Here is a 14,407-nt window from a genome sequence, read left to right as displayed (position 1 = left end):
TGCTTGCTCAAATTGTTTTGGTAAATAGTCAAACATGGAAAATGTCTGTGAATTATTTTAAAAAAGTGTCAAAATCTTCTGACTACAATGCTGTAAAAGTTTCTACTAAATAACAAGTTTGTTTGTTTGTTTTGGCTTTAACGCTGTTTTACAACAGAATTTCAGTTATGTAACAGTGAGCAGTTAACCTAACTAGTAGTCCTGGGTTCTGTGCTAGAACAAACCTGTTCTCTGCAGGTAACTGGAGGAAAAATGACCAGATCCAATGTCTTTCATCAAATTGCTATGAAGAAAATACGCCAAGCCCGAGGATCGAGTTTACAACCCCACCATTCATAGATTTGCGCTCTCCCTATTGAGTTAAGTTGGTGGGCACTAAATAACAAGAGCTCTTTGTAAAATACTTAAGCCCCCTCCCCCTATGAGGGCTTGTCCCATTTTCAGTCCCGTGATCACGGGGACCTTGACCTTCTATCAAGTTTCAAGGTTCTGGGTTAAGTGGCTTTCAAGTTATGGAGGGGAAACAATTTTCAATGTTCAGGTAACAGTTTTCAATATTCAGTTCCCTGTGACCTTGAACTTTTACCCAATGACCCCCAAAACAGGGGTCATCTACTTCATAAGCCAAATCATGCTTCTAAGTTTGAAGGTTCTAGGCCAAGTGGTTTCCAAGTGACTGACTGGAAACCCTTTTGAAGGTTCAGGCCCGTGTGACCTTGATCTTTGACTTACGGACCACCAAAACAATTTGGTTATCTTCTTTATAAGCTGTATCATGCTGTCAAGTTGGAAGGTTCTTGGTCAAATGGTCCTTAAGTTATTTGGTGGAAACTGTTTTCAAGGATCAGGCCTCTGTGACCTTGACCTTCTGACCCTAAACACAATAGGGGTCATTTAATTCATTCGCCCCATTCATGCTACCAGGCTTGAAGGTTCTGGGTCAAGTTGTTTTAAGTTATTGGGCAAACCATTTTCAAGGTTCCAGCCCCTGTGACCTTGACCTCTGACTTACTGACCCTGAAAACTATGAAGGTCTTCTACTCTATACCAAGATTGAAGATTCTGGGTCAAGTGATACTCAAGTTATTGGGCGGAAACCCTTTTCAAGGTTCTCCTGGCAGCCATGTTTTTTGACACAACAGAACAATATGTATAATCTTTGTAAAGGGTCACCCAAGAAATATTTGTGTTATTAACTTATAGGGCCAGAAGTTTCTGACAATGACATTTTTAATGTTTCCACTATATAAATAGGGAAAAGTAAGAATGGTGCCAAGTCCCGGGAAAAAGAGTTTGGCCGACTTTTAGATCCTGAGGGTCGAAATTTGACACCGCTGAAATGATAGAGGAGACAACTAGGATCGCATAGAAGATGACAGCGATCCGCTCCAATTCGTTGAAGAAACAAGAAAAATGGCCGTCTTGCAGGCAGACATGTTTTTTCCACTATTATTGATATAATGAGGGGAGTGCCCCACCAGTAAATGCACCAGAGGAGACCATTTCATACCTGTATTTAATCGGCCATGAAGTCTTCATGCTAGACTGGAGTCTCCCCGTCCCTCACAGTCAAATATTTCTGGATCCGGGCCTGGGTCCGGAAATCAATATACAATATTATTACATACTGTATTACCAGTGTATACGGTAATGGTTGGTAAAAAGTTATGTCATAAAGTTGCCGTTTTTATGTTGGTTTTTTTTGGTAAATATTTTATTTATAATAAGCTCTCACTCAAATTCGAGGCATACTGAATACAAAATTTAAAAGATTTGAATGACATTTGGACACAACTAGAAGATGCTTTGGTAGAAAAGTGCATGTCTCCCCCAATGCATAGTCGTATAGGCAAGAAGTCAATAGGTGACAGGAGCGAAAGTCAAAGAGACACTGACAGTTGGCTGCTATAGGGATCATCTACTTGGCATGTCCAATCATCCTACTAAGTTTCAACATTCTGGGCCTAGTGCTTCTCAAGGTATGAATTGGAAACGGTTTTCCCTGTTCAGTCCCCTGTGACCTTGACCTTTGATCAAGTGACCCCAAAATCAGTAGGGGTCATCTACTCTGCATGTCCAATCATCCTAATATGTTTCAACATTCTGGGTCAAGTGGTTCTCAAGTTATTGATTAAAAAGAGTTTTCTATGTTCAGGCCCCTGTGACCCTGACCTTAGCTCAAGTGACCCCCAAAACGATAAGGGTCATCTACACTTTAAGTTCTATCATCCTATAGGTTTGAAGGTTCTGGGTCAAATGGTTCTCAAGTTATTCATCGGAAACCCTTTTTCCATGTTCTAGTCCCTGTGACCTTGACTGTTTATCAATTGACCAAAGAAGCAATAGGGGTCATCTACTCTACATGTTTAATCATCATATGAAGTTTCAACAGTCAGTGGTCAAGTGGTTCTGAAGTTATGATGAAGTTAATCAAAAACGGTTCTCCATGTTCAGGCCCCTGTGACCAGTTACCACAACAAGAGCTGTCTGATGACAGCGCGCTCGACTATTCGAAGAATTGATTGAAGAATGGGGTCAAAATATTTCCACGGATATTCAGACAAAAGAAATAAATAGATTAGACAAACAATGTTCCTGTATTACTTTAATTTCGATAAGTATTGCACTAAATGGCAATATATGAGCCAATTTCAAAGTCCAAAAAGGGCCATAATTCAGTCAAAATAGTTATGTACTCTTGCCTACAGATGGAAATCATAATGATAAACAAGTGTTCAAAGTTTAATAGCCATATGTCAAATAGTTTTGACAAAACACAGACTTGTATGAAAACAGAACCAATTTCAAAGTCCAAAAAGGGCCATAATTCAGCCAAAATAGATGACACAGTTATATTCTCTTTCCTACAGATAGAGACTATTATACTAAACAAGTGATAAAAGTTTCAAAGCCATATGTCAAACACTTTACAAAAAATATGAACTGGTACGAAAAACTTAACCAAGATTTCTAAGTCAAAAGGGGCCATAATTCAGCCAAAATCCTTGAGGGAGTTATGTACTCTTGCCTATAGCTGGACATGGTGATGGTAAACAGGTGCTGAAAGTTTCAAAGCTTTATCTCAAAAGACTTTGTCAAAATATGAACTGGTACGAAATATTAACCCAGATTTCTAAGTCAAAAAGGGCCATAATTCAGCCAAAATCCTTTATGGAGTTATGTGCTCTTGCCTATAACTAGACATGGTGATGGTAAACAAGTGTTGAAAGTTTCAAAGCTTAATCTCAAAAGACTTTGTCTAAATATGAACTGGTACGAAAAACTTAACCAAGATTTCTAAGTCGAAAGGGGCCATAATTCAGCCAAAATCCCCGTTGGAGTTATGTACTCTTGCCTATAACTGGCCATGGTGATGGTAAACAAGTGTTGAAAGTTTCAAAGCTTTATCTTAAAAGACTTTGTCAAAATATGAACTGGTACGAAAAACTTAACCATGATTTCTAAGTCAAAAGGGGCCATAATTCTGCCAAAATCCTTGATGGAGTTATGTGCTCTTGCCTATAACTGGCCATGATGATGGTAAACAAGTGTTGAAAGTTTCAAAGCTTTATCTCAAAAGACTTTGTCAAAATGTGGACTGGTACGAAAAACTTAACCAAGGTGTGATGCCGACGCCGACGCCGTGGTGAGTAGGATAGCTCTACTTATTCTTCGAATAGTTGAGCTAAAAATAATAGGGGTCATCTTCTCTGTAAAATCTTCTCACCCTACGAAATTTGAAGGCTGTAGGTCAAATGGTTCTCCAGTTATTGATCGGAAATGAAGTGTGACAGAGAGGCAGAAGTAAGGACAGACAGACAGAGCAAAAACAATATGTTACCCCCAGTGAGGGGGACACAGAAAAGACCTTCACATTGACCTACTTAAAGTTGACCCAATGTGACCTTGCCCTTTATGGGTAAACACAGTTGAGTATTAGCATCTGCCCCCATTAGGCAATGCTCTTCTTTAAATGTATATATAATAAACATTCATTGACTTTGTGTATTACCAATTTTAACTGTGTTTCAAAAAAGTAAATGACCTCTGTTTCAGGTATCAAGGTTTGGAAGACAGAGGAGGCAGAGGCAATTTCATGACTTTGTCATGTGACATGTGAAAGTTTTAATATACAAATGTAATAAAATTGAATTGAAACTGGCTGACTTATTACCTTTTAATGATTGTATGTGAGAAGGCAATAACCTTATATAAATTCATGGACATCCATGAAAGCCCATCCCCCGGGTCATTTGATATGTAAAGCATCTCCAACTGTGGGGATTCTGAAAAATTGCCATTGCTCTAGGGTGGGGATTTAGACTCTAAAAAAGGAAAAATGTCAAATTCCCCTGGATCGGCCCGCCGCCCCCCTCCTTGGGCAAAATATTGATAGGTGCATTACATAAGGACATCCTTCAAACCATATCTGACAAGAAGAAAATGGATTAAAAACACTATATCAGAAAACCTTTATTAGTGACATGTATTGCATAATACTAGAAAATCTTTATTTTTTGTATTCATACAGAAACTAGAAACAAGGGCCATAGTGGCCATAAGACACTCACCTGACCTTGATTGTTTGACCTTGAATATATGTATGACATACTAAATCATGAATGCTGCAAACATCTTTAGTATAAACTAGTGCCACCATTTGGACAAATTGGGGAAAGGATCTAACAATGATGATACAGACCAAGTTTTGTGAAGACGGACCATGCAGTTCATGACAAGAAGACATTTAAAGGGTTTTCTATTTTTAGCTCAAGTGACCTCTAAAAGGCACCAAGAACAAACTTTGGAGAGGACCTTATAAAGATGCAACAAAACAAGTTTGATGAAGATACATCAAGTGGTTCAAGAAAAGAAGTCATTTAAAGATGCTTCTATTTTTAGCTCTTGAAGTTGCTAAAAGGGGTTAAACATCCCCATTTGAACAAATGTAGGAGAGGACTTTAAAATAATGCTACAAACCAAGTTTGATAAAGATTCCTGAAACTGTTAATGAGAAGAAGTCATATAAAGGTATTACCTCTAGCAGCCTATAAAAGGGGCCAGGTGCAATCAATGATGACGATCCATCAAGTGGTTGAAGAGAAGAAGTTGTTTAAAAATATTTCTATTTTCAGCTCCAGCAGCCCAAGTGCCCCCATTTTAGCAGCCCCAGTGCCCCCATTCCAACAACATTTGGAGAGGACTCTATAATGATCAAGTCTGATGAAGATCAGTAAGTTCATAAGAGAATTCGTTTAAATGTATTTCTATTTCTAACAAGGCAGTCTGAAGGACAGCTAAATCCCTCGCCACTGTTATGGATAGTGAAAGGGTAAACCTTTGACCTTTAGCTGTGACCTTGACCTTGAACTGATATGGCTGACTCATGAATTCTGCACAACGTCTTGATGAGGTGATCATTTGACCCAAGTTTCATGAAAATCCTTCAAGGGGTTTAGGAGATACAGAGCTAAAACCTTTGACCTTGAGTTGACAAGGCTGACTCATGAGCTCTTCTTGATGAGGTGATCATTTGACCAAAGTTTGATGAAAATCCTTCAAGGGGTTTAGGAGATACAGAGTGGACACAAAATGGAAGGCTCAAACATTTGTTGTGACCTTGACCTTGAGCCGGCATGGCTGACTCATGAGTTCTGCACATCGTCTTGATGAGGTGATAATTTAATCCAAGTTTCATAATTATCCTTCAAGAGGTTTAAGAGATACAGAGCGGACACGAAATGGTAGGCTCAAACATTTGACCTTTAATTGTGACCTTGACCTTGAGCAGACATGGCTGACTGATGGGTTCTGCACATCGTCTTGATGAGGTGATCATTTGATTCAAGTTTCATGATTATCCTTCAAGGGGTTTAGGAGATACAAAGCAGAAAAGAAATGGAAGGCTCAAACCTTTGACCTTGAGTTGTGACCTTGACCTTGAACCGACATGACTGACTCATGGGTTCTGCACATCGTCTTGATGAGGTGATCATTTGACCCAAGTTTCATGAAAATCCTTCAAGGGGTTTAGGAGATACAGAGCGGACACAAAATGTTATGGAAGGACTGAAGGACGGAAGGACGGACGGAGACCATTCCTATAACCCCCCCTCATTTGTTGCGGGGGATTAAAAAGCACCCCCACCCCGAGTGTCTTTATTTAAATAAACTTGGGAGAGTACTTTCAAACAATACTACTGAACAAGTTTAATGAAGATCCATCAAGAGGTTTGTGAGAAGTTGTTAGAGTTACAGCTGAACCAAGTTCTATGAAAATCCATCAGATGGTTCAAGAGAAGAAGCTGTTTAAACATTTTTTTTATTTAAAAGGGACTAAACTTAACCATTTAAAACAAGAGCACCGCCTTGCAGGTGCTGACGCTCATCTGATTTTTTTTGTATAATAGAAATATTTAAAATTATTTTGAATAAAAATAATTCATTTTATTTTTGCGAAAAATAGTGTTCCATTGTAATACTAGCTACGCCACTGCAGAACGATTGTCACGCTTGTAGTCACAAAACCGGTTTTGATTCCCGGCTTGTTTTACTTTGATCTTTTGAGCGTAGTATGTGGGAACCAGTCTATGTAAAGAAAAACTCGAGCACACGTGTAACGCTCTCAGTCGAATTTTCACAAGACAGAAGTCTAGTACGACACTCTAAACTTTATAAAATTCAAACTCGATCTTGTTTGCTAAATATGCCACGTCGCGGGCGAGAGAGAAGACGACCACCACAGCGTGAGGTAAATAGAAGAGAGCACGCACCAGTGCCGGTAAATAGACGAATGCCGGCGCCGGCTCCAGAAATTAGAAGGACGAGAGCACAAGCTCGTGTTCAACCGCCAGCACCAGCACCAGCACCAGTACCAGTACCTGAAAGACCTGACACTGATGACGAACAAGGCCTAGAGGCGGCAGGAAGAGTCCCACAACCGAGGAACGCCGGGCGGGGCACCCCGTCGGCGGATGACTTGAACCGGGGCCGGAAGCGAAGGTCAGATGATGCAGAGCTGGACGATTTTGGCAATGATCCCTTGCTACAGAACGATACCGGTAGGTGCCCTATTATAGATTTTGAACAATTAATGCAGGAATCACAATTTATTAACACAGGTTCTACCAGAAACCATGAAGTTCCAGGGAATACTTGTCAAATAGGGTGTGGCAATGCTAACGTGGCGAATGTCAATGTACCGAACCATTTATCACAATTTGCAAGGGATACCGTGTCGAGTTCTATTACCTGTTTACCTCCAGTCCGCACGGCTGATGATGATATTGCAGCGCACGTGCCAGCTATGTTGAAACAAAAAATTTGTAGGGGCGAATATGTCAATTTAGCGTTATTATTGAAGGGCGCAATTGAACTTTTAGATTATTGCAATGGAACAGTAGTTAAATTTAGCTCAGACGGTCGGGTTGAAACGGCACAAAAAGAATGTAGGGAGAAAATTGAGGATATTGAAAAATGGACGAATGCTTTCATTATTTATATGTCCATCTATTTGTCAACTCACGCGGACAAAGTGTATGAAATGTTGCATTACATGTTTAATACCAGAGAAAGCGCTATTAGAAATGGTGGGTTCAGCTGGCGCGAATATGACCAGCAATTTCGTTTGCGCCAGGCCATTTCTCCTTCATCCTGGTCAAAGATAAATAACGACCTCTGGTGGCGCTGCATGCAAATGCGACCGGTCCTTAAAAATGCTTCAAATCCATACAGGTACACTTGTAATGACTACAATAAAGGTACATGTTCATGGCCTAATTGTAGGTTTGCCCATTTGTGTGCAAAATGTAACGCACCACACCCAGAAATCAATTGTGTAAGGTCAGGCGCATCAGGAAATCAGTTTCGAGCACAAACACACCAAAGCCAAAACGCATTTCGCGGAAGGCCTTTCGCTAGGCGCGGCTCATTTAGAGGATCAAGAAAAAATTAAGGCATGCACATCTCGGACAAAAGACGTTGAGCGGGTCACCCCGCTAACGTCTCCTAGTCATCTGGATATTCATAATTTAGCCAAAACTCCAATAAAAATCACATCTTTGAAGCATTATTTAAAATTTTACGATCAGGCTGAGGCAGATTTTATTTTAAACGGTTTTACACATGGTTTTTCTATCCAATATACAGGTCCGCGTTTTCCTAGAGATGCTAAGAATTTACGATCTTCGTTGTTGAATACGGAAATTATCAAGTCCAAAATTAATAAAGAAATAGAAGCAGGCAGAGTTGCCGGTCCTTTCTCAGAACGTCCGCTGCCAAATTTGATTGTTTCACCTATTGGTCTTGTCCCTAAGAAAACACCCGGAGATTATAGGATGATTCATCATCTATCATACCCTCCGGGCGAATCTATTAATGACTATATTGATCCGGCATTGTGTTCGGTTCAGTACACTAGTTTTGACGAGGCGGTCAAGCTAGTCCAAGATCTAGGTCAAAACTGTAAAATGTTTAAAACAGATATTCGCAGCGCTTACAGACTGATACCTATTACACCGTCAGACTTCGAACTACTTGGTTTCTGTTTTTCAGGTAATTTCTATTTTGATAAAGCACTACCTTTTGGTGCATCCATTAGCTGCATCACTTTTGAGAGGTTTTCAAGATTTTTAGAATTTTGTGTAAAACGAAAATTAGAGTCAGGTGGGCTTATTCACTTTCTGGATGATTTCTTAGGGGCGGCAAAAAATTCTGAAATGTGTACCCGTGCTTTGGAAATATTTAGAGACACTATGTCTGATTTAAGTGTCCCGTTAGCGGATGAAAAAACGGAGGGCCCTACTGAGATACTCGTTTTCTTGGGTTTGGAATTAGATTCAATACAGATGACGGTTAGAATTCCTGTATCGAAAATTCAGGAAGTTATTAATAAGATCACTGAAATGCTTCCCCATAGGAATACAACACTGAAAAGGATGCAGTCTCTCATAGGTTCTTTGAATTTCTGCTGTCGCGCAATACCTATGGGCAGACCATTTTCACGCCGTTTGATAAACTCTATTTGTGGGTTAACAAAACCCTATCATCATCTACGGCTAAAAAATGAAATCAAATTAGATCTGAAAATGTGGCTTACTTTCTTAAAAGACTTTAACGGTATCTCATTATTTCATGACAAATTTTGGGTCTCGAACGCAGATGTGCAACTCTTTTTCAGACAGTGCAGGTGGTGAAGGTCTTGGGTTTGGCATATACTTTAAGGGTCATTGGTGCCAAGCTAAATGGCCTTCAGACTGGCACGAGTCGCATAACCACAGACATTACGGTTCTGGAACTTTTTCCAATCATGGTAGCATTATTTATATGGGGCTCCGAGTTAGCGAACAAAAAGCTCAAATTCAACTGTGATAATATGGCAGTTTTTCACATTTTAAACAAACTGACTTCAAAATCTGAAAAGGTTATGTGTTTGGTTAGACTTATAACATTGAGATGTTTAGAACTAAACATATGGTTAAAGGCTACTCACGTCCCAGGTAGTAATAACGACATATGCGACTCTTTATCTCGCTTTAATTTACAGAGATTCAGGGACTTGGCACCAGAGGCGGATCCCGAACCGCATCAAATACCCAGTTTTCTATGGCACGTCTTCGATTCAGAGCTAGACAGCTCCTCGACACAGCTGTAGCGCATAATTCATTACTGACGTATCATACGGCGGTGAATTCATTCGAAAGATTTAGATCAAACTATACATTTCCAAAGTTGTGGCCGATCCCCGTGTCCCATGTCTTACTTTTTCTAGCCAACTGTTTTGAAAGAGGGTTGTCCCCTAAAACAATTGCAACTTATTTAGCAGGTATTAATTATTTTCATAAACTACGTGGTTTCACTGATTTTAGCCGAGTATTTATAGTAAATAAACTTTTAGAGGGGACTCACAGAAATAGGCACACTAGGGATGAGCGAGCCCCTTTAAGGAAACATGTTCTGGAGAAAGTTTGTAATGTGCTATCAACATTTTGTAACGACAATTATGAAACAAAACTATTTTCAGCTTTGTTTACGCTAGCATATTTTGGCTTATTTCGTGTGAGTGAACTAGTAGCGCCACGTACATACCATTTAGGTAATGCATTGCTTCGTGACGATGTATCGTTCATGCATAATAACTGTTATGTCATTATCAAACTTCGCCATTACAAGACAAATCAAAGAGGAAAGCCAGTTCTGATAAAAATTCCAAGGCAAAATGAGACTATATGTCCGGTTTTAAAGCTCATAGCTTTTTTGGAATTACGACCAATGTATCAAGTAGCACTGTTTTGTCACCAGAATGGTGCAGTAGTCACGAGGTCACAGTTCACTGACGTTTTGTCGAAAGCTATAAGCAGAACATGTTATAGAGGGGGTAATTTTAAATCACATAGTTTTAGAATAGGCAGGGCTACTGATCTGGCAATTCAAGGTGTTTCTTCGGAGATAATTATGAAGATGGGAAGGTGGTCGTCTAATTGTTACAAATTATATATTCGAAATTAATTTCACTTACACAGATCCTTACCAGACTTATATATGCCAAAATCCTCAGTTTTTCAACCATATGTACAGCTTAAGAATGTGTTGGTCGTGTTTCTTATTGCCTTTGTTATGTTAACAATTAGGGCTCAACTAATTTTGTCTTATCTTTCTATAGACGTATGGATCTTAGGGGATTCCATTCCCTATTGGGCTGGAGTTCGTGCCATGGCTACTGGCAAACCCAATTTGAAATTAAATGATGTGAAGATAGGCTGGTGGGGTGTGAGAGGTCTTGGCTGGCAGGGATTTAGACACCAAGTGGAATCACAAGTCCTTCTATGCTCACCACCAAGAATGATCATAATCAATCTAGGTGGGAATGATTTAGTTTACCTAAAAACACCAGCTATCAGGGAAATCATTCAAAGGGAGGTAACCTACCTTAGAGATGCTTTACCAAATTCAGTTATCATTTGGATAGACATTCTCCAAAGAAAGTCATGGAGGGGGACCAATATCGGCTACAAACCTATTGAACAAAAAAGGAAAAGACTAAACCGTTTAGCACGCAGGATTGTTCTAGAATCGGGCAATGGAGACTATGTATCTCCAGATATAGACGATAAAACTAACTTTTTTCGTGCAGACGGTGTGCATTTGAATGATGTAGGCTTGGAATTTTACTTAGACTACGTTAAGGACATTATTGTAAAACATATATCCTAATTAAAAATAAATTCATAATAAATGAATAAGTTACTGAATAGTATATACGTATTAAACTGGCTTCTTGTTCAATTTTGTCGGTGTATGTGTCATACTTTTACTTTCCTTACTCTGCGAATAAGTGCTCAGAATTTTGGGGGATAAATTGGCGTCAATTTATTGTGGCCGAAAAAATTCTGTCGATCGGAGGGTGACCGAATGTGTTATATTTTTGTTAAAATCTTAATGTTAGTAGTCGCCAAAATTAAGATCATGAATCTAAATGTTTCTCGGATTCAGGTTTCTGATCAGGCGCCGGGCACCCGCGCGGGTCGGGGATCTACAATCCGGGTAGCGCGAAATATTTTGTCCGGTGGCTAATGCGTGGATTACATAGCTGTTAACGTAGTATTGCTGTTGCCGTAGTATTGCTGTTGTTGTTTTATGGCTGCTGACGTAGTATTGCTGTTTATAATTGCTGTATCAGTCCGACGTTTGCATAATAATGTTGTTGCATAGGTATTGTCCTAGTACTGAGACAATATCTACTTAGCTTTGCCTGATGAAATCATAGCCTTTGTGTCCGTTATAGTTGGCCTGGGTGATACCAAAGTGTCGCATCGGTATTAAACTAGCATCGCGTTGCTTAGCTGTATAGTGAACCGCTCCAATAGCTGTCAAGGTCATGCCACCATATTAATTTCCTACTTTGATAGCGTTGATGTTAAAGCAATCGTCCGGTCTCCTTTCGGTCGACGGAATTTCTAACAATCTGGCGGGGCACCCCGACAGATTTATTGAGTGACCACAACATGCCACTCTTTAATTGTTGTATCAATGATTAATGTATTGGATTCTGATATTGTATATTCCCTAAAAGCAAAGTATTAGATAGAATAAAAAACAAGTGTTACACGTTTGTTTTGAGTCATTTATTTTGGAGTTATAAAATAATTAAAATTATTTTGAATAAAAATAATTCATTTTATTTTTGCGAAAAATAGTGTTCCATTGTAATACTAGCTACGCCACTGCAGAACGATTGTCACGCTTGTAGTCACAAAACCGGTTTTGATTCCCGGCTTGTTTTACTTTGATCTTTTGAGCGTAGTATGTGGGAACCAGTCTATGTAAAGAAAAACTCGAGCACACGTGTAACGCTCTCAGTCGAATTTTCACAAGACAGAAGTCTAGTACGACACTCTAAACTTTAACCCACCCGCCACACCCCAAACTTTTCTGTTGATTTTAACAACATTAATGTTTAGTAATAGTTTAATCATAAAGTTGTTTTGAACAAATTTACTGTTTTTGTTAGTTTGTATGTTCCAGGAAGTTGCTGTTGAACTGAGATTAGGAGATAATGACGTCACACACAATCCAGTCAAATGTTGATGCATGACGTTAAACTGCAGAGATGAATCGGATGTGCTCAGAAGAACATGTGTCCATGAGAGATAAAATCTATTAACATTTAAGCATTCATTTGGATTTAAATCATGAACTTCATTTGGTGCAGTATGTTTTTACTATACGTGACTTCATATATTCCGTGCCGTGCAGTGTCAAAGACAATATAAGTTTGTTATAGCAGAAAAACGTTAATTGTGAAATATTATTACTTTTTGTTTAGTGTGTAACAGAAGTAACTTTAAAACCAGGCATCTTCTTAAGGATAATTATAAGATCTATGAACTAAGTCACTCATTTAACTGTCTGTACATATATATATCTTAGCTGAAAAAATTCTGTCGATCGGAGGGTGACCGAATGTGTTATATTTTTGTTAAAATCTGAATGTTAGTAGTCGCCAAAATTAAGATCATGAATCTAAATGTTTCTCGGATTCAGGTTTCTGATCAGGCGCCGGGCACCCGCGCGGGTCGGGGATCTACAATCCGGGTAGCGCGAAATATTTTGTCCGGTGGCTAATGCGTGGATTACATAGCTGTTAACGTAGTATTGCTGTTGCCGTAGTATTGCTGTTGTTGTTTTATGGCTGCTGACGTAGTATTGCTGTTTATAATTGCTGTATCAGTCCGACGTTTGCATAATAATGTTGTTGCATAGGTATTGTCCTAGTACTGAGACAATATCTACTTAGCTTTGCCTGATGAAATCATAGCCTTTGTGTCCGTTATAGTTGGCCTGGGTGATACCAAAGTGTCGCATCGGTATTAAACTAGCATCGCGTTGCTTAGCTGTATAGTGAACCGCTCCAATAGCTGTCAAGGTCATGCCACCATATTAATTTCCTACTTTGATAGCGTTGATGTTAAAGCAATCGTCCGGTCTCCTTTCGGTCGACGGAATTTCTAACAATCTGGCGGGGCACCCCGACAGATTTATTGAGTGACCACAACATGCCACTCTTTAATTGTTGTATCAATGATTAATGTATTGGATTCTGATATTGTATATTCCCTAAAAGCAAAGTATTAGATAGAATAAAAAACAAGTGTTACACGTTTGTTTTGAGTCATTTATTTTGGAGTTATAAAATAATGTCCTATCCATGATTTTCTAAGTCTAAAAAGGGCATCATTCTTGCAAAAAGCAGGATAGAGTTATGTTTCTTGATGTACAGTGTCCACTTATGATGGTGAAAAACTGTTGCAAGTTTTAAAGCAATAGCTTTGATAGTTTATGAGAAAAGTATACTTAAACATAATACTCAACCAAGAAAATGATTTTCTAAGTCCAAAAGGGGCAATAATTATTGCAAAAATCAGGATGGAGTTATGTTGCTTGCTGTACAGGGTCAGCTTATGATATCGAACAAGTGTTGCAAGTTTCAAAGCAATAGCTTTGATAGTTTAAGAGAAAAAGTTCACCTAAACATAAAACTTAACCAAGAAATCTGATATTTTCTAAGTCCAAAAGGGGCCATAAATCTTGCAAAAAGCAGGATGGAGTTATGTTTCTTGATGTACAGGGTCAGCTTATGATGGTGAACAAGTGTTGCAAGTTTTAAAGCAAAAGCTTTGATAGTTTAGGATAAAAGCTGACCTAAACATAAAACTTAACCAAGAAAACTGATTTTCTAAGTCCAAAAGGGGCAATTATTCTTGCAAAAAGCAAGATGGAGTTATGTTTCTTGATGTACAGGGTCTGCTTATGATGGTAAACAAGTATTCCAAGTTTCAAAGCAATAGCTTTGATAGTTTAGGAGAAAAGTTGACCTAAACATAAAACTTAACCAAGAAATCTGATATTT

General features: G+C 38.9%; 2 protein-coding genes across 27 annotated transcripts in view; one reads left to right on the top strand and one right to left on the bottom strand.

Annotated features, from left to right (window-relative positions):
* Positions 1–14,407, bottom strand: part of LOC123563976 (sorbin and SH3 domain-containing protein 1-like) — a 426,437-nt gene that overhangs the window by 30,369 nt on the left and 381,661 nt on the right. The gene's annotated exons all lie outside the window — the stretch shown is intronic.
* On the top strand, positions 6,403–13,654 carry LOC123564884 (uncharacterized). Its single transcript, XM_053536636.1, has 2 exons — positions 6,403–7,061; positions 9,545–13,654. The coding sequence occupies exons 1-2, from the start codon at positions 6,575–6,577 to the stop codon at positions 10,504–10,506; spliced, it is 1,449 nt and encodes a 482-aa protein (XP_053392611.1). The 5' UTR covers positions 6,403–6,574; the 3' UTR covers positions 10,507–13,654.

Source organism: Mercenaria mercenaria, chromosome 2, assembly GCF_021730395.1.
Source record: "Mercenaria mercenaria strain notata chromosome 2, MADL_Memer_1, whole genome shotgun sequence".
Taxonomy (NCBI): domain Eukaryota; kingdom Metazoa; phylum Mollusca; class Bivalvia; order Venerida; family Veneridae; genus Mercenaria; species Mercenaria mercenaria.
Note: the sequence above shows the minus strand (reverse complement) of the source record. Positions and strands in the feature narration are given on the sequence as shown.